General features: G+C 39.5%; 1 protein-coding gene and 1 long non-coding RNA gene across 16 annotated transcripts in view; one reads left to right on the top strand and one right to left on the bottom strand.

Moving 5' to 3' along the window:
* Positions 1-14,014: 14,014 nt before the first annotated feature.
* Positions 14,015-26,210, bottom strand: part of CHLSN (cholesin) — a 140,751-nt gene continuing 128,555 nt past the window's right edge. For all 15 annotated transcript variants that reach the window (XM_075104944.1, XM_075104946.1, XM_075104945.1 and 12 more), the window contains 2 exons: positions 18,729-18,810; positions 14,015-14,399 (listed from right to left, as the gene is read on the bottom strand). In XM_075104944.1, the coding sequence (XP_074961045.1) occupies positions 14,217-14,399; positions 18,729-18,810 (265 nt within the window). In that variant the 3' untranslated portion in view covers positions 14,015-14,216. The remainder of the gene's footprint in view (positions 14,400-18,728; positions 18,811-26,210) is intronic.
* Positions 20,689-26,113, top strand: LOC142062499 (uncharacterized). Its single transcript, XR_012662457.1, has 3 exons — positions 20,689-20,895; positions 23,626-23,737; positions 25,883-26,113. It is a non-coding gene; the product is annotated as an uncharacterized LOC142062499 (long non-coding RNA).

The following is a 26,210-nucleotide window of genomic DNA, read 5'->3' as shown; positions in this document are numbered from 1 at the left end:
CCAGCAGATAATGAAGTAACTCAATCTATCACGATCAGGATATTTTCTCACCCATGGCACTTGAAATATGACTTACAGTTGTAAAATCCAGCCTGTGGTTTTCAACCTGTAGTTTCAGAAGTGGCAATACTGAGAAATGAGCCCACCTCCATTTGGTCGAGAGCTGTTTTAAATGAACCCAGACCTCCCCAGAATTTTTGTTATTTTTATTTTATTTTATTTTATTTTATTCTATTCTATTTTATTTTATTCTATTCTATTTTATTTTATTTTATTTATTAATTGCAAATTGTGGGGGTTTGAAATGTTAACCTATCACTGCACTGCATCACCAGCCAAAGGGACACTGCACTCCTTTTGAGGTTACAGATTAATATTTAATCCAATCAGTACTTTTAAGTTAAAATGTAGCAGTATTATCTGACCATGATACAACATGGACAGTTGTCAACCTGGAGTAAGTGAATGAGGCGCTTGCCCATTTTACAAAGGATTACAGCACTAGCCAGCTTCATTTCCCTCTTGCTAGCGATTCTTCAGGAACCAGGCAATAAATCTGTACAGGTTTGCTCCATAAACTGTTAGCCAGTAAAAGCTTAATTAGGTCAGAGACATATGGTCTTGAACCAGTAAAAAATCCAACACTGGTGGCTACAATGTTGTTAACCTCACAAAATGTGGATGTATTTCAGAACTGCTAGTTGAGCATTGAAAAGTGGGTCACGTTCATTCTTCAGCAGTGAAACTTTTGCTCTCCTAAGCCAGCAAAAAAGGGAAAAGGCAACAGTTTTGCTAAGGAAAACTGCTTTTTTCTTGCTATCATATCAGCTATGAGTGTGAAGATGACACAAAAGATATTTTCTGAACAGGCTTCTCTTAGCCATTAAAATAGTCTTAGAGCTCCAAAGCCTTAGTGAAACTGGAGACGATGGGACGGGAAGCCAGAAACAGTCAGTACCTTATGCACTGCAACCTCATAGTTATGATAACGTAAATCTGGTTTTTGAAATAAACTCTTCTAAATAACTGTGAAGTATTCTTAAGTACTCTTCTTTTTATAAAGAAGAGCCCACTGTAATTTCAAAAAATATTGCAAGAAGAAATTCCTGGGTCTTTATCTCAACCCCTGACTAACTCTGCAACCAAAGCCGAGCTCATCTGTGCAGGCTAGCTGGGCTGTTATCCCAGAACTGTGAACCATGAGGTGCCAATCCCACATCCCCACCATGTTCCCACTCTTGGGCAGGTGAGTGACCTGCAGGAAGCACCACTTGGTCCCAGAACCCATCATATCAAGGAGCTCCAGAGACCAGGGGGTGTCCTCAGGCTTGCCACCATGGTTTAAATTTCACCTCATCTCATCTCATTTACTTTGGCCTTCTGCTGAACGGAAGGGGATTTGGAAGGAGCTGAGCACTGGGGTGAGAGATCTTAGGGAAGCTGTAAGATGTAGGGAGAGCTGGGCTGAGGGAAACCTCAAGTGCAAGGTGCTGCACCTGGGGAGGAACAACCCCAGGCACCGGTACATGTTGGGGGTGACCTGCTGGAAAGCAGCTCTGTTGAGAAGGACCTGGGAGTGCTGGTGGGCAGCAAGGTCACCCCGAGCCAGCAACGTGCCCTTGTGGCCAAGAAGGTCAATGGTATTCTGGGCTGCATTAAAAGGAGTGTGGCCAGCAGATGGAGGGAGGTTATCCTCCCCCTCTACCCTGCCCTAGTGAGGCCACATCTGGAGTACTGCATCCAGTTTTGGGCCCCCCAGTTTAAGAAGGACGTGGAACTGCTTAAGCAAGCCCAGCAGAGAGCTACCAAGATGATCAGGGGACTGGAGCATCTCCCTTATGAGGAAAGGCTGAGAGACCTGGGTTTGTTCAGCCTGGAGAAGAGAAGACTGAGAGGGGATCTCATCAATACCTAAAAATATCTAAAGGGAGGGTGTCAGGATGATGGGACTGGGCTCTTTTCAGTGGTGCCCAGTGACAGGACAAGGGGCAATGGGAACAAGTTGGAACACAGGAAGTTCCACCTGAACATGAGGACAAACCCCTTCCCTGTGCGGGTGCCAGAGCAGGGGCACAGGCTGCCCAGGGAGGGTGTGGGGTCCCTTCCCTGGAGACATTCACACCTTGCCTGGACGCGGTCCTGTGCCCCCCGCTCTGGGTGTGCCTGCTCCAGCAGTGGGGTTGGACGAGGTGACCTCCAGAGGGCCCTGCCAACCCCCACCAGTTTGTGATTCTGTGTGATTCTGAGATGCATCAACTTCACCAAGGCCAACTCCTGTCCCTCTGACATCAGCTGAGTTTTACCATTCGTTTATATTACAGCTTGCCGTTAACAACAGCAGGAATTTGGGATGTGCTGCAGGGAGGCTCGATCCCCTACACAGGCTCCAATAACACTCACTTTTGCTTTCAGATGTCCCGATGATGATGTGTCCACGATCCCTCTGTGCCGTGTTCACAATCTTGCTGGACGCAATGGTGAATCGTGCACTGCCGCCACCAGCTCCACAGGGGGTTTCTGAACAAGTGCAGCCTCACCCAGCTCATACAAAGACATGCTCCAGAGCAACACTGTCAGAATTTAGCCCTATTTTGCAGCATTATGGCCCTGTAATGAGCACAGGAAAGTGTCTTTAAAAGGAAACTGCTTTCTAATAGCTTCTTTAAAAAGCCTTTAACATGGACTCTCTCTGGCATGACTTGGGGCTGCATTTCTAAATTCAGTTTCTCCCATGAAGTTTACTCTGGCTGTTTGGTTGGGTTGCATCCACAGGCTATTTTTATTTTTTTGATCATCACGCCTGTTTACAGCATAGAGGAACAATATGGGAACAGAAATAAAGCTGGGACAAACCCAAAGGAATGAGACCATTAATGGTATTGCCAGCGTCTCTGGCTTGAAGAGCAAGAGGCCCTGCAGCTGTGCGGTACCTCAGTGAGACTCAGTTCACTACTCCCTTCTGGTTATGTATTTCAGACCTCAGTTGTGTTTGATTTACCCATCACCTGCAAACTTAATACCAAACAGTTAAAATGCCTGCATGCCCTTAAGCTGCCAGCTTCATATCTGCGGTACATTATAAGAGAGAATATTTGCTAGAATACAAAAGCTGAGGGACTGACTGTCACGACAGTATCACTTTTGGCTTCCTTAAATACAGTAATCAAAGTATTTTGAACAGTAGCCTACAGCTACTGAATACTTTTCTGTCTCAAAATAGACACAAGCCTCCTCCCACTTTCTGCCATGAGCTTTTTGGTCACTCTGAGGTTTTGGTGGTTCAGTCCAGTTTCCTTTGCTATATTCACCGAGAACAGCCCATCTGGTTGCTGAATCTCTGATCCAAGTGCTACCAGCTTATTCTGTGAATCACAGAGTCAAAAGGGCACAAAATGTTAGCAGGGAAGGTTTGAAAAGGGAAATATTTTCTATATTTGCATTTACATTTTTAATATAGTCGTGTTGTCTAGAGGCCAGCTTTGGGGAATGGAAACCAGGAGCCTGGTTTCTATTTTCAGCACAGCCACTGATTGCTCTGTGTTGCTGGCAAATCTTTTAATCTCTTTCCCTCTGTTTTTCCCTTCTGTAATAAAGGGATGATCAGACCTCCCCAGCTATGCCTTGTGTGGCAGCATCCTCTGATGAAACATGGCAAGGACAAAGTATTAATAATCATTCCATATAGAAAAGCCAAGGGGTCATAGGTATTTAAGTACAGTTTAGCCATTCAGTGCTTCTTTATGCAGGCACCATGCCTCGATGTTAATAGAAGTTATATATTAATATGGAAGGGAAAAGTAGGCCCTTCAGGGCACAAAAATAACCATATCCAGAGCACCACTGAATAAATACAATACAAAGATGAAATCACTCCAAATACTGAACAAAGGCAAAGAGATATTAAAGAGGAAAAACAAAGTCATCCAGCCCTCTTCCCAGCTGTCATCTAACTGCCCTCGGCACAAAAACAAGGATGAAAAGAAGTGTCAGATACCAACAGGTGATGCCACAAGTGGTCCCATAAATGGTTAAGTGTTCCCAGTCCTCTATTTCTTTACCCCTCTGGCATCTTCCGGAGGAGATGTCAAGGAGGTGGGTAGACTGAGCTCCCTAATTCTGATATAGCAAAGCACGTGCTCAGTCTGACATGGAATCAACCCTGTAAATTATCCCATCAGTCCACGAGTGCATCCTCCAGGTCAGCCACATTGCCACTTGTCCTTTCCTGCCACAAAACTACCCCCGGGCTCCTTCCATGCCGCCATCCTGCATCGCCAGGTACCAAAGCCCCTTTCTGGGCTGCTCTGCAAAGCCGCCGCCTTTCAGACCCCTGCAAGCTGGTCACAGCTGGGCTATGGTTACCTAGGATCAGCCAGATCTTCTCAGGCCCCTGCCTGCTTAATGCCAATGGCTGCACCTCTGGCCAGATGTTACCCTCTCCTCACACCCGCTGTCCCCATCACTCGTGTGAACGCCCTCTTGTATGAATGATCTCTGACACTGCTGTCAGGACCAGGGGATGAGCAAAGCCCTGCTGTTCCTATCCTCTAAGCCACCTTTGCTCATTTTATTTACATGACCAGCTGCACTGGCAGATTCTGGGGAGGATTTGGGGGATCTTGGTGATGAGCAGTCTGCAGCAGACATCTCTCCACTGGACCACTGCAGCCACCGGAGGGTGTGTCTTTAAAAACTTGAGCACTCTCCTGCCTATTCCTTTGGTCCAGTTATTGAAATAATTTCCAAATAATCAGTGTTGCATGACATTGTGCAACAGTCAAGCTGCTTATTCCTTGCACAGCCTCTTGGATCATGCTGAAATAACGTGCATATGCTTTTGGGGCAGAGACCAGCATTTATTTTAAGAGGTGCTTTAGGATCAAGACAGTCACTGCTAGCTCGTCACATTTACTATTCAGGATTATTGGACCACAAGTGACCTTTCAGATTCTTAAGACTTGGATTATGAACAGCTTTATATACTCAGCTTAATGACTTGAATTATAGCCGTAGCATCCTGACAATCAGAGCAGGACTATAAGCATTTTACTTTCTTCCATCCACAAAACAGCTTGGGCCGGATTTTGAACCCATTTCAAGGGATGTCAAGCCAGTGCCCATTATAATGATCTAGTTGAGTTGCAAGAAAGATAAGATGACCTAGGTAAAGGTCATGTCTGAAAGAAATGGCAGGATTTTCTAGATAAGCCAATGGAGACATCTGTCTTCCCTCCTCTGAGACAATTATTTAATCATTTCCAAATATTAAAAAATGACTCTGAAATGCTACAGCACATTTTAATCCGAGGGGCTGCTGTAACAGGACACAGTATTTCATAGTTTTCAAATCTCTGCAGCAAAAAGTTTTGTGGGAGCGATAATTATCTTCCTGTAACTGGCTGAACTGGAAATACCTTTCAGCTCTCAAAATTAAAAAAAGTATCGGCAACTTATATGGCAGCTGATACCAAGGCAGGCATGTAGTTGCCATTTTCAAAGAGCATTTACACAGTTCAATGTTACAGTGAAATTAGCTTCCTGTTTAAAATGTCTGAAGCTTGTGTTCTCCATTACCTGCGTTCGGCTGCCCTTTGCCAGGACCGACGCTGGAGTCCACAGAGCATCCTCTGAAGCGTTCCTGCAGACAATTCAGAACACCAGTGGCTTGCAGCTGTATAGCAGGTCAAAAGTTTAATTTGACCATTAAAGCAATTTTATGAGGTATACAAGACCCATGGCCAGAGCAGCGATGCAAATAAAGGTTGACTGATACATTCTGCTGGCTGAAATGCCGCTCTTTTAACAAGGAAGGGGAACATCGGCACAAGCAGAGCAGAAAAGCGTGCAGGACGTGCTGTTTGCAGAAGGATGGCATTTGTCACATTCCCTGCGTTCTTCTCTTGGAGTCGCAACCATCTGTAACACTCCTGTAGGGAACAGCATAAACCAAGTCACCTGCCATGCTTTCATCTTCTACTGGGCCTCCCGAAAAAGCCCAAACAAAAATGAACTCAGACACTCTGTCTGCTCTGCATTAACAGAGTAATTCAACAAAAGTCAGTATTTTCTCATTAAACAACGTCAAAGATGTACTCTTGATCTCTCTGTGGTCACTTTTTTTTTTCCTCCCTTTGTCCTAAGACAGCTGAAATAATAAAAAAAAGGATTTAGAAAACAAAAGGGAAACCCCTGGGTTTTTTTAAGAGAGCAAATGAATATTTTCTAGGACTGAACCAACAACCTCTGGAAATAATTGTCAAGTTCACTGTAGTTTTCCTTCCACTTACTGTGTTCTACAGTTGGCAGTCTTGGCTATTCAAAAGAAAAGTAATATGATATAATAAAGTGCAGAGAGCTATTTCATGCTGTATTGCTGCACAGGTGATCATTTTTGAATGATTCAAATTTTGATCTAGATTTTGAATTATTTAAATATCACAAACTCAGAATCCAGATAATTATACCTGGCCTATATTGAAAGAAAAGTTAACTTCTGCATTTTTTAACTTTGATGAGCTGTTTGCTTCCTCATCTTCTTCGCTAATTCACTCAGCTGAACTTTTCCACGTATCAGTTAAAGTGAGTTATAATCTGTTCAGGAAGGAAAGAAGGATGCTGGTGCAATATTCATAATGCAACCGTCTGCTCACTGCAGATTTTCCATCTCCAAGATAAAACAGCATACTAAAAACACTGGAAATTAAAATTATCTAAAGGGTTTTCTTCTTTTTGACAATACAAATACCTGACAATAGACCAAGTTCTGAATGAGGTGTGTGCCCTATACAAACTGTACGAGGAGATCATCATTTCCAAGAGCAGCATTTCACCGTGACTGTATCTTCACCCTGTTTACCCTTCAGATCGCTGTAGCTGGCTGTACAGGCGGTGGACTGGCCTCATTAGCAACTCTAATGTGGCTGGTAAGTTTTCATTTATGTGAAGGGACAGCCTAGGGAACAATCCTCCTGAAGGTGATGCTGTATTGAAACCCAAACCAAGGAGCAAGGGGAGGTAAATGCATGGACTGAACGCCGGAAAGCACCGACACATATTTTACTAGCAAACAAAGGCTCACAAGTGTTATCAGAGCACTGATGACCTTTTGTTTGAAAGTTTCTTTTTAGTCATCTAAGGCCATTTTAAAAGTGCTTAAATAATCTCTGCCAGTTCCTCCAGTTCCTACGAGTCACACACAGCCTGGGGTGAGGCTCAGACTGGCATCATCTCTACCAAGCAAGAGCACCCTACACATCCAGATGTAAGGTGTGAATTTGCTTGGTGGGACATCTGCCCAGGGAAGAGCTGATGGAGACTGAAATCCAGAGCCATCTTGGGAAGGAATTTTGGGTGAATTTTAAGGATAATTCAGTTCTTACAGACTATGATATATTAAGACCTTTAAATCCCCAATGCCTTCTGCTATCCTAGCTGAAGTGACAAGCACCAGAAAGAGGGATAGTGGAAGCAGATCGTTGGGTGCACAGAGGTGGTATGGGTAAGCTGAGGGCCTAGAGGGGACATGTGAGGACTGCATGCTAATGAAAGCTCCTACTTACAACAGGCACTGGAAGCTTCCAAAAATTTTGGTAAGGGTTACCAAGAAACAGCTGTACTGACCTGAAAGGCATCATAGCCTACAAAGAGATGATGGATACAGGCAGAGCTGTGCAGTCAAACAAAGTAAGTGTTGCCTTCTGCAGTCCTCAGAGCTGCCACTGAAACACAGACAGCATCGCACGTCGAGCATGATCAGAGGGAAATTCGTAGGACTCAAAGGAAAACTTGAGCGTTACTATAATTTCTGATTAATTCTTTAACTGAAACCAAAGCAGGTGTTTCCTTCATGGGACTGGAAGAAACCTGCAGGCAGGCAAGGTGGGGTGAAAGCCGTTTGTAATTCTGGGGTGAGTTTCAGTTCCACCCACAGTAACTTCAGCAACTTCACCATTATCCACCTTATTGCAATAAGCAGCAGATTGTGGCCAACGGACTGCAGCCATCCAAAGGGTTTGCAGGCTGCTTTGAATGCACAAATACAGAGCATTTGTGTTACAGTAACACGATCATCACAAAAAGGGACTAGAAGTCCTTCCCGGGGCTGAGATGTCACCAGTGCAGTGAACTGGTCTGACAGTGCCAATGAGCACACTTAGGCACTATAATTTCACCCAGGTTTCACCTGTTTAAAGCCAGCAGTTCATACGCAGGGCCCTGCTTACAATCCACCCTGGTATTTTCAGCTGTTTTGGTCCCAAGTGGTAACCAGAAGAGTTCAGAGAAGCTCCACAGTCATTCTTTCCAGCATATCAAAGTGCTCCATTAAACAAGGACAAAAGATTTCCTTATGTAATAGGGATACTATTTGTTATTTTTAACCTTACGGCAGCCAGGATTCACGCCAGGTGGCATTTTGCCTTAACCAGGCAACTTCAGGAGGTTACATTCCCAACTGTCATCCTTGCCCTCTGACATGTTTGATGCCCATACATGGTTTCTTGGCTGTCTGTCGCCACGTCTATCTGCTAGCATATACTTGTGACAGCTCACGGAAATATCGGTCTTATTTAACAAGGTAAATCGGGGTGCTGGTCAGTCTTTTCCAGGATCCTGCAAGAGCTTCTGCTTCTAATAACAGGTACTATCTTTGTGAAGTCCATAAAGTCTATTTGCACACATCTATGCTACCAGAGAAACTATGGCTGTAGCTTAAGCTTTCAATATGCCAAAATACCTTTAAAACAGCTTGTTTAGCCAAATTAAGCCCACAGAAAGCAGACAAAGTGATTGCAGCTCTCAGCAGCCCAAGACTGAAAACAGGCAGCAAGGTCAAGGAAGGCATTAAGCTGTGTGCTGAGCATCCTGAGCAGCTGAGATCCTGCAGACTCACATCTCAAAGTGCTCCACAGATGAACGCTGCTGCTCACTTGGCAAATTCCATAAGCAGCATCACTAGACCAGATTCAGGCAATTTCATGGAGCTTAAGAAAGCCTGGCTGATACAAAGGATGCTGCCAAAGCCTGTTGTACCTCTAGACCAGTCCAGGGAAACACAGTGTCAACATCCTTCTTTGGGTCCAAAGGAGCTCAGCAGCAAATGATGATTTTCACAGTGCCGTAGCTAGGTCTACCTACTTATAAGCAAATGAGAGTGACAGATCCTGTGTCCCAGGGCTTACCATTTTATAAAATACATGTAGGACCACAAGGAGAATAGATTTAAGTTGTCACAGCAAAAGGCTACATGATATTTCAATCAGCAGCATACCTTTTTAAAACATCTGAATAACTAAAGCTAATAGAAAATAGAATTCCACCTTCCTATGAATAGAAGGGTAACGGGTAACCTTTAACTATGAGCTCACATAATTTGGGGTTTTTTTGCCTGTCTGCTTCCAACACAATCCCCCTTCATTCAGCCTTCAGGCTGGAGGCGCAGAGAGGTAGAATTTGAATTCTTCTGGCCATTTGTATATATGTGGCATTTCTTGACCTTTAAGTATTTGATTTTGAAATCTATTTAACTTTTTGACGTAGGTGTGTTTGTGGGTTTTGTTGGGGAATGCCAAAAATTTTCTGCATGGGGGGGGGGAATCAATAAGAGCAACTGTATGACTGTTCTTCTGTTTTTAACAGAAGGGCTCTCCCTCTGTGTCTGTAACACCAGCCAAACTTTCTTAGTAGCACAAGCTTCTTATTCAGCTTTGTTTTGACAAAGAAAGATAAACCACTGTTTTGCTTTGCCCTTCCCCCCCACTTACTCATTAGTTTTATTTAGTTTGGTATTCCCTGCTTCTTGTAGGAAAAAAGCCACTTTTTAAAAAAAAATAATTATTTTTTACCATATTAAGTTGTTGACTATGCATGTTCTTATGAAGAATTTAAAATAGAATGTAATTATAAATCACTGCTAAAATGGGCTTGTCCTGCAAAGGCAAGGACATTTAGTACTGTCCTTGTATGACTGGAATAACTGTAAACAACTAATATTCCTATTTGCAGGGACAGAAATAAGCAGCTCATTCAGCTGTACAGAAAGGAGGACATAAAAGGAAACCAAAGACTAAACCAGAATAAGCCACTGGAAAGTTTTATGTCAACAAAACTGGATTTAAATTAAGTAACATCAATTCAGTATTTTGACTGTAAATTAATCAGAACATTAAAACATGTTTTCAAGGGAACATTTGTGATGAAACATCTATGACTAGTTCTTATACTAAATGAATAGGAAAGTTCCTACTTACTACTTCTCTGCAGGATCAAATCCACACAGCAAAGTTATTTCTCAAGCTTTAGTACTACTTTGTAGACCTAAATTTTGAAAATGAGAAGAGTAGCAGAACCGCAAGGAAAACACTGAATAAATGACTTCTCATTTATACACAATGGAAAATAAAGAACTGATGACATAGTTAGAGGTTGCATCATACGATATATGCGTGAAGGAGTAAAATTAAAATTAGACAATTTCCATTCTTACGTTTTCTAATTTTCTGAGTGCTTGACTTTGCAACTTAAATCTCTTTTATGATTGTTTTTTCTGATGCTGATTTGCAGAAATGTGAGTAGATTTTAATGTTTGTTACTTGCCTTACTCAATGGCAAAAGTTTTAAAAAAAAACAAACCAAAAACCCAAGCTCAAACCAAAGAAGTGCATTTCTAAGCTATCTGAAACAATGGGAAATAAGTCAAGAATCACCTTGTTTTAAAATCAAACAAAAACACAGCAGAGCTATTCTCCAGTGAGAGGAAATAAACTACACATTCAACAACTACAATACACCCCTTCCAAATAAGAACAGAGAATTCATTTACCCAGTAATTTTACAATGATGATAACAAATTAAAATTGTGGGCAGACAGCGGAGAACCAAGAAGATATACAATGCATATCAAGGATCAGCCAAATTAAAGGGAACTTTTTACATTGTCAGATTTTGAGTAATTAGTACTTCCATTAGAGGCACAGTTCCAGCTTTAAGCAATTCTAAGTAATTAATGTTCCTTTATTTTGCCTAGAAGTCCTGACTTCAGCATTCTCTTAGGATACAAATTCTTCTAGCCAGGGCTACACAATACAGATTAACTAAACTAGAAGACAATTAGAGTAGGCAGATGAAGATGCAATTTGTCAGTCTGTACACACTGTTACTTCTAGCCTTCGATGCAATTTTTATTAGCACAGCAGACTGATTTAAACAGTGGCAGAGAGACGATTTTGTCCTATCTGTGTCCATATGACTGCATAAACTACTAGCTATGTTGAGCTTTGACACTTCTATGTGACCAAATGACAAAACAAAGTCAGTGAAGTGCCACATTCTATCTCCTGTACAGCTCTGACCACCTATAGGAATTCAATAACTGATTATACACTTAATAATTTAAAATAAATCATTCAAAATACGTGACAGAGGAAATCTTTCTATACTTAGTCATTGTGCAATGTAACTCCCTAAATTAAAACGTCAAGCTGAGGAGGAAGCAGAAGCTGGCCCGGTGGCTAGCATATGGAAAAGATGGAATTTCACTGCCGCAGGTGTTACTGCATTTGCACGCTGTTTTGGGTAATCTGGCTGGATCCTCACAAACTTGCCTTTAAAATGGGCCTAGCAGTACCTATCTCCCCAAAATGTGTTTGGTTTTGCATTTCATGGGTGTTTTGAGGATGACTTGTTTGCCAAGCGGCTGAAGATTTTTTAAGAAAAGGGGCAAAGTAAAAAAGCAAAATGCATTTAAGTGTCCTTTCCTATTTGCACTACAACATCAAGTACAAGACAACACTTAAAATATTTCATGCTACCCTTTGAAACCCAAGACATATACAGTAACAATACAAAGCAAAAGTTTTACAAGCCTTTTACTCAATTTCCAGACACCGCTGACCGTTGAACAGTACCATACACCAAGAGACGAGTCAGAAAACATCATACAACACTTCTCTACCAAATACAACCACAGCAACAATTACCTTAGTTTTTAGCTTCTTAATTTTCCATAACTGCAAGAACTGGAGGCCAAAGACAACGTCCTTCCCCGAAGGGAATGCTGGAACTGCAGCTGAGGAAGAGGAGTGCAGAGCAGGACCTCACTCTCAGAGGGCCGTTAATGTACCGGTGAGAGGCTCTAGCTCTTCTTTTCCAAATGTTACTGTTCACATGGGCTCTGGATTGGCAGGCCTTATGTGCTTTTAATATTAATTGATATAAAAAGAAATATGACATCTTGATCTACACAGCCTCCCTTCTCACAGATTTGTCAACATTTGCATATGGCCAGAACCAAGGTCCAAGAAAGGCAAATCTTGCCAAACCTGTCAAAATCACCAAAGGTTCACATCTTTTTGCCCGGATCTTACCTTTACAATCCTTTTTACATGACTCTTCCAAAACACGGTTGCAACATGCTTGTGCTTTTAAGCTACAGGGTATATTTAGTGCACAGTGAGGACCTACATTTTTGTGTGATGGAGAAATCAAACGTGGCCATTTTCAAATATCTAAGGGAGAACACAGTGTCTTCTCTGACACCTAAAACGCAACCATAAAGTCATAAAAAGACACCAAAAACTTCATCCCTGAGAAATTCTTATTTTCCCTGATGGAAAGAAAAAAGTATCAGCTTCTGCTTGGAGTAACAGCAGTTTTTCTGAGCTGCATATTCTCACACATAAAATATAAGATCCAAAGATCTTTTACGAGTTTATTTATGTCAGTATCACTTCTTTTTATTACAGACCGTTTTCACTAATTTTTGCACTGGAAGCTCCATTTTATACAGCTTTGGGCCTCAGAAAGGCTTTGATACTGCAGCCCCCATCCAACTGTGGCCCCATGGTACTGGACTAGCACCTGAGCTGCTGACAAACCCTTGGCAGCTCAGCAGAGTGGCTTCTGTTGCATTCTGCTCACTGTTGTGTTAAACTCCATCGCAGTTACTATATTAGAGAACGGCATACTGGTCTCTAGTCTTTTTTTGGTTGAAGACATCATCTTCAGGAAGTCAGAAAGCACAAGTTATTTGTTACTAGTAATATATTTCATACTTTTAAAGATTTGTAGTAATCCATGGCTGTGAAGGCTGTCAAACCCACTCAAATGCTTCTTATTGAAAAATGAGGCCTGCATATCCATAGATCCTCCCCTCCTTCACACATCCAAATTAAAGCCGTAATTCCCAAAGACAGCCACTCTTCTAAAACACTACACATTTAATATAGTTGTTATTAATAAAAGTATGAACAATGTTTGCAGAAACGTTAAAGAATCGGGTCAAGAACGCTGTCTGAACACAAGTGTTATTAAATAAGCCAATCATCTAACTTCTGAGTAATTAATGCCCTTGGTTTTCACTTGAAAGACTCATTTTCAGCACGTTCATAGGAGACAAATGTCCCACGTCAAAGCGAATGAACACAAATTAACTCTTTTGGACGCCAATTACGAGAGAAAGATGAAATGGAATATTGGCAGGCTAGATACAAAATGTTGCAGCACAGCACTTCTCATCGCAGGGTAAGTTTAGGTACAATCAGATGATTTCACTATATATGGTCAAAGGATTTGATCTGTTCCCATCTGTGCATTATTGGAATATCTAAACAATTGCCCTAAAGCATTTAAAATCTTTAAAATATAAAAGGAAAACTAGCAAAGCGGATGGTATCTCCAGATCACCGTGTGAAGTACTAATAAGCAACTGTGTGATACAACCCATGTTCAACAGACTGAAAATGATCTTTCCCAAATCCAAATGACATACTTCTAAAGCTGAAAGTGATAGATTACAGCTGGCTGAGCAAGCACTGTACTGTATGCTCATTTTAAAAGCTGCCAAAGTAAAAGACCCTTCAGGCTTTTTGTTGGTTCCTTTTCTGCTCTTATTAAGAACTGCAAAGCTCCTCTTATTTAACAGTAATTGCATGGGGAGGTGGAGAAAAACTAAGAAGAAAGAGAGGTTTATTTTTCTAAAGATATGCAGTAAGGTTTCTTTTAATCAAAACAACACGTCTGTGGAACAAATATGATATTTTTATTTCATCACCTCAAAACATGATAAATATTTGCAATTGGAAACAATGAACAGTACAAAATCTGAAAATTTCGTATTAGGATTCTTATTAGAAATTATGTCTTGTAACTAATTTATAGCCTCTGCATAACACATCCTATTCTCCTCTCCACCAGACAACCATTAAAACACAAAAAGACCCTCAGGACAGCAGTTGCAGAACTTGTCGTATACGCTCACACTTCTCCAGCAGGTTTGGGTCTTCTGCATTGGAACCATCAAATTCCTTCATAAAAGCTTCAGCTTTCTGCACAGTTATGTCTCGCGCACCGCCTTGAAGCCCCTGCAGATAATCCAGTAGAATGGTGAAATACTTGTCTGGAACCTTTAAAGAAAAAAAACAAGGAAGAAAAAACCCTGCTTTATTTTCTTCTCTCTCAATATTCATCCACAATTGTGTCAAATCATCACCTGAAGGATAATTAGGAGAAATGCATGGGCTTTTGTGTCTGCCAGTGCCCACCTCTGAGCCAAGGTTCGAGCTGCCAGGAGGGATGGACCGTGGTGAGAGGACTGTCATGTGCTCAGATGGGCAGAGCATCTGAGAGGAAATTCTAAGCAGATGTGGAAATGATGATCAGCAAATGCAAACCCTCCCTGACAGAGAGCTCAAGGCTGTGAGGGTTGTTGGAAGAAAAAAGAACCACTAGCCAAATCCTACTTTTGGAAACATGTACGCAAACCTTAGTAAATTCAGTGAGAATTGCACGTGCACGTCTGAGGAAAGAATTTTGCTTGAATTACCCTCATCCCTACCCAAAATTATTTGTTTGCTAAGATGAGATACCACCCACCATCAAGCACTTTGACAGAATGCTTATACAAAGGAACAGAATTTAATCTGAAAACCAAATTGAATTCAGACATATGGAAATAATTTTTAAATCATGCTGACTAAAACTGATAGGCTCTACTAACATGTCTAACATTAAAAGCAGTTTAGTCATCTACAGCTGCATTACCCCCACTTCACTCCCTTTCTAATTAACTAGTCACAGGTTAAATTTCAGCTTATCTGGTACAATACACAATTTAAATGATTATTACGTTAAATAATCTTGGAAATAACCTAGCAAAGACTTCTGAATTATTTACTTTGTATTTCAAACCAATGTATTTTCAAACATATTAGGTGAACAGAACTACACTGAAGCACATCTTATGTTATGTATCTGTAGAACAGGTTTCAGCCAATAAGAGAATATTTTTGCTGTGAATCAGAAGATGTCAAAATGACCTAATCCTGCAAGTATTTTTCTCCATGTCTAACTATACACATATAACTTTAAAAGGCATACTCGACATGAGTGAAGTTAAACACATACGTAAGTATTTAAAGGATCGGAGACTAATTATTCAAGGGCTGTTTCAATTCTGCGAAGTATCAACATTTCCAAGAAGACAGAGCTTCAACAGATATTTAATTTACAACTTACTTCTCCATCGACACTTGGCAGCATAACTTTGATCACTAGAACTTCTATCACTCCAAAAGAAGAGGAAGAAAGAATATTCCAAGACTGCCTTCATCAATCAGGGATATTACAAAGTCATAAATCAAAACTAAAGTCTGCATTCAGCCTCATAACTTATACACTATGGAAAACCTTCTAATTCTTCACGCAAACACTCCTGTGTTAAAGAAACTATATAGATACAAAAGAATATTAATTTTACAGTGACTAACACTGAGATGGATGATAGATGAAGTGTTGTTATACAAATCAAACACATTTAAGCATAATAATAAATGTCTTTATTTTTGAAACCTTTTTATTCACAGTAAACTGGTACTAATAACAGACAAAAACATTCAGCCACAAACAATTTGAGCTTAACAGTGCCCCTTCAATGCAGATACTCAGTACTGCGTTTTTAAAGCTCAGCAGCATTTCTATGTTTCAAACCTTAGCCAAATTATCTACATAATTTGTCTCAGACCTCACAGTATAGTCATACCTCACTCTGTAGAATTACAGTTGTTATATTATTTAAGCAAGTGCTTGAAGGGGCAATTAAAAGCCTACTCTAAACTTAGAAATACTCAGTGTGCAGACAGACATGTGGCTGCCTGAAGCCTAGAAAATATTTAGCATTTGGCCCTAAGGATAAATGCTTGAGTGTGCAAAAAGTCTGACTTTTTTCTTTAACTCAGCTATAAGGTTTATTTCAGCAAGGTAATATCATATTTTTTCTTCCTAACTTACACACACAACAGAGCCATAGCAATGACTGGACAACAGAACACAGAAGGTGCCAGCAAAAAGTTAATGAAATCCAAATTTTAATTCTTAAAATACAGTAGTACAAGAGCTGAAATTTCAGAGACTCTTGGCGAGGTTTTACAAGAAGCAACACAATCCTTCCCTAAAATCAGCTTTTGGTCAGACTTGAAATTGGGTATCAAGATCCCCTACCACGGCTCTCGCAAGTGGAAGTGATGCTTAAGGGGTTTTATTATTATTCTTTTCTAAAACTGTTTTGACCTTTTTCTTGCTTCTTTTTCTCTCTCACACACCAACCTTGCCTCTGTCCTAACTAGCTAATATGCACTGGAGCTGTCTAATATGGAAATACACCAAAGTGAAATAATTACTGTCATCAGGAAAAGGGGCGAAACACTACAAAATAGTAGCAGGAAAAGAACAGTTATCACTTTCAAATTGTACTATGTAACTCAAGAGTTTCCAGGCTTTTTAGACTTGCAGATGCCCACAAATTTACAAGGCAAATACAGATATCTGCAGAGTGAACTTCAGCTCACTGCCGCCAAGCTTGCTTTTCTTAGTTACCTTCTGCAAAAGCTTCAGGAAGCCCTCCAGGGCCTTGCAGTCCAGAAGCTGAAGACAGCTGATATAGTTCCTTTCTAAAAACGCTGTGCCAGATGACAAAGATCAACAAATGATCTAGTGTTTATTTTATAATGGATCCTGAAGAAGCATATACACCGTAGGTATACAGGCTTGGGTTAGAAGCTGTCAGCCAACCACCAGACAGCTTTTAAAGGGACTTAAAAAAAAATCATGTTGAAAAAGATTTTAAAACCTCAGCTTATTTCTTGCAGAATGAGGTCTATCCGTACAGGAAACTCAATTCACTCCTTTGCATGGCTTTCCAGTAGGCATCCAACTGACACCATGAGATCAAAGACATGGCTTAGAAAGGAAACTCATGTCTCCTTTTGTATTTTAGTCATGCTTGGATAACCAACAGATTTTATTCTGTAATGGACAGGAAGTTGAATTTGGGTAGTAAAAAATATTCAGAAGAAGATGCTCTGCCCTCCCTACAGTCCTGATGAAGAAAGAGGCTTCATCATATGCTTAATTATAAGCACTTCAACAGTTCTACTAACTTCACTGGATCTGGATGCAGATGTTAATCATTATCTAAAGCTCATAGTCAATGCATATCCGATTATTAAACTACAAAATATGTGGATTTAAACAAATCATAGCACTTTCATCAAATTAAAAAAAAGAAAGGAAATTTCATTTCAGTGTTGAGAAATAAGGAGTTGAACTGTGTTTTGATACATAAAACAAATGCTACTTACAGTATTTCCCAGTATATTTCAACACAAAGCCCAAAGTAAACAGGTAAAAAAGGAAAAACACCGTTCTGCCTGTAAAACAATTTCTAGGTAGCTTTAAAGAGCACATATTCATTTTGAAAGGCTGATAAAGAATTTTAGAGGAGAAACTTAAAAATAGAAGACAGGGCAAACAACCTAGATACCTACAATCAAATTTGTACTCTGCAACTAATCTTTTTAAAATATTACACTGTGCGAACATTTTTGCTTTCACGAAACTTTGCCTTTAATTACCTGGTAATCTAAAAGTATTTGTAATCAGAACGGCAACACCCTATGTCAGGTGATTGGCTTAAGAGCTGCTGAGTAATTTGGGTCAGGAAGACTGGTATGCTTAAATGTTTAAGTGCACACAGAAAGTCAGCTAACTGAATGTCAACTAAATGAATCAATAAGTAAGGCACTGTGCAAACGGCTTGATGTTTGTTCTGTTACAGAACAAAACGAATGACCTGAAACCCCACTCAATACCACAACGGTCAGATGCTTATTGGAAACTGAATCTATGTTGTTTTTTAAGTCATTAAATGAATGGATTTCAGTAATGATGCAAGCCTAGCTTCTGGTTATACTTTATGCTTTTTACAAGCAACATCAGGTTTCACTTATATTTTAATGAGAAAGCTATTTTAACATCTTGGCAATATGGCTGTACATCTTATATGGAGCCAGAGATATCTGAAGCAATATGAGAATTGTGGTTTACAGTACTGGGTTCCACACTCAGAAATTCAAATTAAGGATATGACTCGAATGCTCAGTAAGCTCCAGATTTATATAAAACATGAATCTGCTCTATTTATACTTGACATATATCAAGTATAAAAATCTACCATACACGGGCGAATGATCACCAACAAAATAAAAAGAGTAGTTACAAGCATTTAAAATGATTCAGCATTTCAGTTGTAAACAAATTAATTGTTTTATAAATTATTAAAGATTATTAGAAAAGTGAATAGCTAGTATAGCAACTTTTGGTTATTACAGAATAGCTGTAACTAATGTATAAAACTTTATATCAAGTTTATTCTGAGAAAAAGCAGTGTTAATACAAACCTTTTCTTTATCATACATGTGCAAGAGAAGCCAGGTTTGTCTTGTCTTTTGAAACTTCCATTCTTCTGGGTTTTCAGACCAGCTGCAGTAAATTTAAAAATTAAAGAAAAAAATGCTTAAATGAAATACCATGTGATCAAAACATTCCTTATTCACAAAATTTTTCCTACAATGACTCCAAGTGACTTTGTATGCACGACATGGGAGTTTCATGACGTTGTATGAAACAGATACTAGCATGCATTTCGTACATGCAGCAAAAAAGAACACAAGGGACGGCTACCTGACTTCCATGCAAAAAAGTGAAAAGATTATAGGAAGACATTATGGCCAAAAATGTTATGACTTTTCATCAGAAAGCACTGATTCCTTGAAGTTATAAGTCCCACTCCTCAGCTTTGACCAGTCCTCTGAGAGGTCACTGCCCTCATTTGACCCACGACAACTGAGCACCCCAAATCCTTACCCCAGCTGCAGGGCTACCTGAGCATTTGGGGAGGTAGAGTGAGTGAGGAATCAAGTCTGGGTTTTAGAAAGCTGGTATTTCACAATTAGCTGAAATTCATATGAAATTAAGCAGTCTCTAAAGGACTGGAAGGAGAAACTCATGCTACAGCGGTCACCTCAACAATGGCTGAAGCCCATTGCAGACGACCATTCTAGAGCTGAGAAAATTCATTTTTCAGGAGCGTATATTTTAAGGCTTGGATATGTCTAAAGGTGTGACTTAAATATTGGTGTTTACAGGATAGAAAACTGCTTTTTATGTCTCACTCTCCCCAGGAATTCTGATTCCAAAATTTAGCCCCAAACTTCAGGATGCTTCAATATTGTTAAAAGTGAGCAGGCAAAACAAATCATTAACAACTGCAAATGTTCTCTGACTGTTCAGCAAGCATATTTTAAATATGCAAAACGTTAGCTGGGTTAAACCAGCACATATATGTACACCTTGAACATGATTTTAAAGCTGGTATGTTCTGTTTTAGATGAAGGGACATTTTCCTCTATAAACAAATGAGCAAACTAGCAAATCTCACTATAAAATGAAGACTGCTTTTTAAAAGTATGGGCTTGAAAATTAGCATGTTAACATGTACAAAATGTGTTAGTACACTGAAATATCATTTAAAGATCCAGAAGAAAATATATCAGGAGCAAAACAAAAAACATTTACACTTATTTGATTTTTCTCTAAAGAAAAACAAGTCTCCAGAGGGTAGCATGCAAGATGTCTTTAATGTTCCGGCTTGTTTTACACAGCAACAGAGAGCACAGAAATCAATTGAAAAGCCAGCTGGGTCTGAGAATTAGTATTGTTTAAACACTGTCAAGTCTAATAAAGCAAAAGAGCCTTCATATTTGCTGAATGCTGCACCAGCAAATACATTGTTCAGTCAATTCAATGATACAAAAAAAAACAAGACCACAGATTTGTACAGAAGGGCTTCATGGAAGCTTCTCCAGACAACCCAAAAGAAAAAAAAATTACTCTCTTGACTTTCAAATTCAGAAAGAAAAAGCATCAACAACTCATTAGGGTTATCACTAGGTAAGTTCAGTAAAAATGTCTGTAACCAACACATAAGGTAAAACTCAGACAAATAACTGTAAACCAGGAAGGACAGGCAAAACACTAACAACCACAATATATCATATTTTACACGCTCAAAATTAAATCCACAAATGAACTGATTTAGAGGTCTCTTTTGGGACACTGTCAATAAATAGGCAAAAGTTTGCAGAACAAATACTGTATAAGAGCAGGAGCCCAAAAGCTGACTGCCAAAAGTTATAGAATCAAATTAAAAAATATTATTATAGTGAAACCATCCTTCTCCCATCAGCACCAACCTAGAAACCAAAGTATTTGCAATATAAAGATCATTCAACCCTTGGTGTCACTTGCCTTCACAGCAAGATGCTCAACACAGTGACAACTGTCAGAACTATACCACCTGCAATGCAAGGAGCCAACAGAGCATGGCGTGGAAAAGGCTCTTCTTGTGGGTGTAGCTTGCGGGGCAAGCTACTTGCTCATTGGTACCCAATCTCTCTGTGCTTGCTGTTAGCAAAAACCCATTCTTTTATGAAGTTCATCCTCCTGAACAATTACATGGAAGATGTTATAGGAAATGCCATGCATTTGCACAGCATGAAGAAGGAGGTAAGTTTAAAATTCTCTTTCACATTAAATAAGACTGGAAACAGTTTACATTATAATCTTTGCAGGGTGACAAGAACAAGCTGATTGACAATCTGTGACTGCGTCCTGTGAAAACAGTCCCTCTTCTAATGAAAACTTTTAACACGTTTTTATTTCTTTAAACTATACTATGCATCTATACATTTGCAATTATATTCATTAGTTAGACACACCACATAGTACTCTGAATATTTTATTCTCTGCTAATTTTATGTTTCTGTCACTCACACTATCACCTGAGTACTGTTAGGCATTAACTTGAAAAATACAGGCTGATTTCACTAATCTCCTATAAAGCTATAGGATGTTAAAATATCTTTATTGCCTAGTTTATAAACAACTGAGACCAACAAATGAGTGCACTATACGGTTAATTGGTCTTATTAGCCTATTACCAAAACCACATGCTCTCTTCTACACATTAAGACAAGCCATTATACTCCTGCACCTAAGATCCCACACTGACTTTCAGTCTAGTGATTTCTCTTGTAGAAACAAACAGAAGTTTCAGCTAGTTTTCATTAAAGGTTTCACTCTACATACACCATAATAATTCATATAAATAACAAATACTTTAACATAATCAACCACAGAAAGTACATTTGTGCCCATTATAGCACCAGAGACTCACACACTCTTTCTTTTGGTTTGCACTCGGTCCTACTAGAATCAAATGTTAAATGAGTACAGTAAAAAAAAGTAGTATTTTCCTTAATAGACTACGGGTGTACTCATATTTTCAGAAAATCCTGCCAAGTTTTTAACCTGTGCTCTATCCATGGGTGCATCAATTCCTGCTTCTGCCCTTTCAGGAAAATGGCCCTTCACTTGACCTTAATTCCTACCAAACTGTGGGCAAAACACTCACAGTAGTGGATGTGCAGTCTTTAAGGCAGATAACGTGGCAGTTGCTCCCTGTAATTGGACACCCCCCCACACACACAGTTATTAAAATAAAACTTTTCCACTGACTCCTATGATGGCTTTTTTCCTACTCCAGTGTCAGCTTTAAAACTTATGGGAAGTATCACTCCATGACAAAGTGAGAGGGGTAACTCCTTTTATCAGAATGACATAATTAGTACAGTTTTAGAAATGCTCAACTTCTAAACTACAAAAGTTAAAGCCCTGTAACACAAGAGAGGTCTCATTTTGCTGTTTATATGCAGATAAGCTTCCTTGACATACTACAGCAGTAGAAAAGGCTTTTCCTTTAAGTGATTAAATATACAGAGTAAGACCAATGACATTATAGTTTAAAAAAACCTCTTTATAGACAATCAAAAACTCATTCACAGTTTGAATTCATTTTGTAGCCTTTAGGAGTATCTATGTCCAGGTCTAATATAAAATATGGAGTTAGATGAAAAATATACATGTATAAAACATGTATTTTTCCAGTACGCCTAGGGCTAATTTTCAATATATTGTACAAACACTGATTGCCTTCTTTACACAGTTAATGGCTGAATCTTTCTTATGAGCTGTAGCTCATTGAAAAAACACATTGGTTGACTTTAGTTAAAGAGACCCTTTATGTTTGTGCAAATGATCTTCCTAAATGCCTTTGAAATTGAAGATACACAGGAAATTAATCAAATAAATCAAGCGGCTTAGGGAGTTTTTGGGCTTTTGGTTTTTTGCATGAGAGTCTCATGTAGAAAAGCTGCCCAAGATTCTCACTGGTCTATCTCATAAATGACTTTTAGTCTCTGTATTAAAGTAATCTCACACAAATATATTCCCAAAACATGGCCGAGTTGTACCTTCCCAGCTGCTCATCACAGATGTCATTTGCCTTTAGAATACTTAACCACGTCCCTTCTAAACACTGTGACAGAAAACAGGACATTTTCTGAGTATGGGCAGCATAAGTACGCAAACAGAAGACAAGGGGCAGCATGCAGGGCAGAGCACGCTCTGGGATGTCCAAGCAGAAAGAGAAGGGGAAGGGAAAGTAGTCAAATTGCTTCTAGAAACACAGTAAGAGAAAAACATCATTGTTACAAATTGGATTCAGGAAGACAACACAATGCATACGCTTAGACTACTGGCCAGGACAAAACACTACAAAGCTGTCACAATTACTAAATAATCTCCTATGTGTAGAAAAGCACTATGCTGAGAACCAACTATTTTACTCATTCAACTGAAAAAATTATTGGGTAGGAGACAAGTCTTAAGAAACCAGGAAGAAATAAAGACATGTGACTGCTAATAACCTTCCCAAAGGCATGAGAACACAGCGACGTGTGAAATGCAAGGGCATCTGCACATAATTTGGGGCCATTGACTGTCCAGCCCACCCCTGAAACACATTCCAGTTTGGATATCTATCCATGGCAAAGCAGACTGTCACCAAATTTAGATTTCTCCAGCATACAGCCCAGGCTTAGCATCTGGGAATTAATTTGAAAGGTTTCTCCAGCCCTAAGGACCAGGTCAACATGGAGCCCCCTCTTGCTCTCTTGTGATTTACCCATGAGGACCTTTATGTCTTATTCTCTCAAGCTTCACTGAATCTCAAAGGAGGGACAGATGAAGAGATCTGGCTGATTACACCACATTCAAGGCTACATTGAAAAAAGCTGTTGAAAACGTTGAAAGCAGTGTACTGCCAACAGTACACAGAAATCGTCACATTCTTCTCACTCCATTTACCTGGGTACTTTTCTGTTTTGATACACTCAGTTATTCCTCACCCTGAAACCTGTCTTTAAGGATTAACTATGTTCTTCTGCATGCCCCACACGGGAGGCTGAACAGATGTTACGGAACATGATTAAGGCTTGCAGGAGTCAAGGTAAGCACTTTACTCCCCAAGCGCTCTGCAAACAGTGCAAAAGGTGTCATCTCGGCACTCACTGCCCTATCCATAAAATGTGGATAACAGGCGCTTCCTCAATAAAGAACAACCATACTCTAAAAAATTCCCTTAAAGATATTTAAAGTCTTGCTGAAACACTTGGCACTCAAGTGATTTGCTGTAATGTTTCACAATGAAATACATAACAATAGCAGTGACTCTAAAACACCATGCACTTACGTTTAAGGCAAGATCACTGCTCTTATAAGGCCTGGATTTGGAAACTGTGGATACTGTTATCGATTCAGTTCAGTGGTGACTGTAACACTACATATGGCCAACAGGTGAGCATGGGAACCCAGCACCTCAAAGAGGCTCCCTGGAACCACTGGAAGCAGCATAGAGGGAGCAGAAATTTGGCATAAGCTCATTCTTGTGGGAGAAGAGACATTTTATGGATGGAGGTTTTATATAGCTATATTATAAAAAAAATACATGGATGTGGATGGAAGTTTTATATATGCCTTATAGTGCACATAGTGAAATAGGAATAATTTTTTGTCCAGGCATAACACAAACAATTATTTAAAGGGAAATGTAAAAGTAGGGTTTTTTTATTCTGAGTATTCATGATTTCTGCTATTTCTCTATGGACATTTAAAATTAATTCACTTTTATAAAGATAGTTTTTGAATGTCTTTGTCAACCCCTGCATGCCCAGAAAGCCGCCTTGCAGTGCACTTCAGTGCTTAAGAGGAAAACTCATTTCAAGTGCACGTGATGCTGATTTTCCTCATTTGGAAAAAAATATCAAAAATTTAAATTCTAAATAGATTTTCAAAGACTTGACCAGAATGGCTGTAGTTAAAATCTTAGACACACTACTCTGTAGCAGAGCTTAAGGTATAGACGTAAGACGGAGTCATAGCCTTTATTTTTAACTGTTTTCTCACATTATGGATGACCCTGTTTATCTCCCAACTCCGATTCCTGGAGAAAATTAATATATTTATACTGATATTCTCAAATCCAGTTTGGAAGATAATTTAATTATGAGTGAGATAAAGGTTTTCCTTATTTTCCTGGAAAAGAAGAAGAGACACTAATGGAGCTCTTTTCCCAGAAGAAAACTTTCTAAAATTGTCAACATATTTTAGAAACAGTGCCACATTTTCGGTTGAAAATCCTGGCACCATTTCTCAATCTGTGGTTTTAAAACAATTTTTAATATATTCTTCCATCTGGTTTAGTTGCAGCATAATGACTGAAGACTTGTGAAAAGGCATGGGCAGGAAGCTTTTTTTTCTTTTTTAAATTTAGGAATCACACATACAGGAAGAAAAAAACCCATGCTTTTTAGTGTCCCGTATTTGTCCTGATGTCCAATATAAGGGCAGATTGTATCTGACTGTATCTGTACACAGGTCACAGAATTTTCTTAGAAAGTATTTATAACGCAAAAGGAAAGGGCCTTTTTGCCTTAAAGCAAAACTTTGATTAAATCTACATAAAATGTTTATCACCACATATCTTTTATTATACACACTTTTATCACTTGCCATTATTTGTAACGTTTTATATTATGTTTGCATCCTGAAGCTTCAGCCAAGCTAGAAATCCCCTTCCTCCCCCACTACAGGCACCCTTCAAAAGCAACATGAGACATGCCCTTGAAGAGCTTCGAGTATAAACAGATGAGACGGATGATAAGTGGAAAGGGAAGTTGACCCAGAAAATTGTAACAATGCCTCCAAATCATACAGCAGGTCATCAGCAGAGCTCATATCTCTTCTATCTAGTACAATACATGCAGGGTATCTTACTGTGATTCAACTTGTCAGCTTTTCATAAACACCAACCTACCTGCAAATGCCACCAGCATTCCACTGGGAAAAAAAACCTTTTCCTTTTTTTTTTCTTTTTTAATTCTTTTTCTAGTACAATTATTTAGTTGCTGGTATCTGTACTAGCCTGCCTGCAGCAATATTGCATTTTGATCTGAAAATATATATAGCAGTAATAACATGTTGAGAACTTTCTGCTGTTTTCAGTAATAACAAAAAGGTCAGCAGTAGACTTGAAAGATGACAGCTAATATTACTAAGCTAAACATGTTTTTTATTTTACATACATTCATAAAAGAAGACAAAGCAGGAGTTGAATTATCACAGAAGAAGAATAAAGAGCAGAATTTGAGCCCTTCACAGCCAATCTGTTCTGCTCCTGCAAGGAATATAAAACTAAGTCCTATCCCAATGCTGTGCTGAAGTCCCATCTCCTCTCCAGATGTCCATCTTTTCTTGCACTTAATTCTGGTCACACTGATGCCCAGACCAGAAATAAGGAAAGGAAAAAATGAAAACAACTGTTATGCCTCCCTCCCATGAAGAACATCCTGGGGGGTACGAGGAGATAAAGAGGGCCCCATAGCCTGTTTGAAAATCATGTACGAAACCAGCTGCAAGTAAAA

This window comes from Phalacrocorax aristotelis, chromosome 10 (assembly GCF_949628215.1).
Source record: "Phalacrocorax aristotelis chromosome 10, bGulAri2.1, whole genome shotgun sequence".
NCBI classification, from domain to species: Eukaryota; Metazoa; Chordata; class Aves; order Suliformes; family Phalacrocoracidae; genus Phalacrocorax; species Phalacrocorax aristotelis.
The sequence above is the reverse complement of the archived record's forward strand: the minus strand, read 5'-3'. Positions and strand labels throughout refer to the sequence as shown.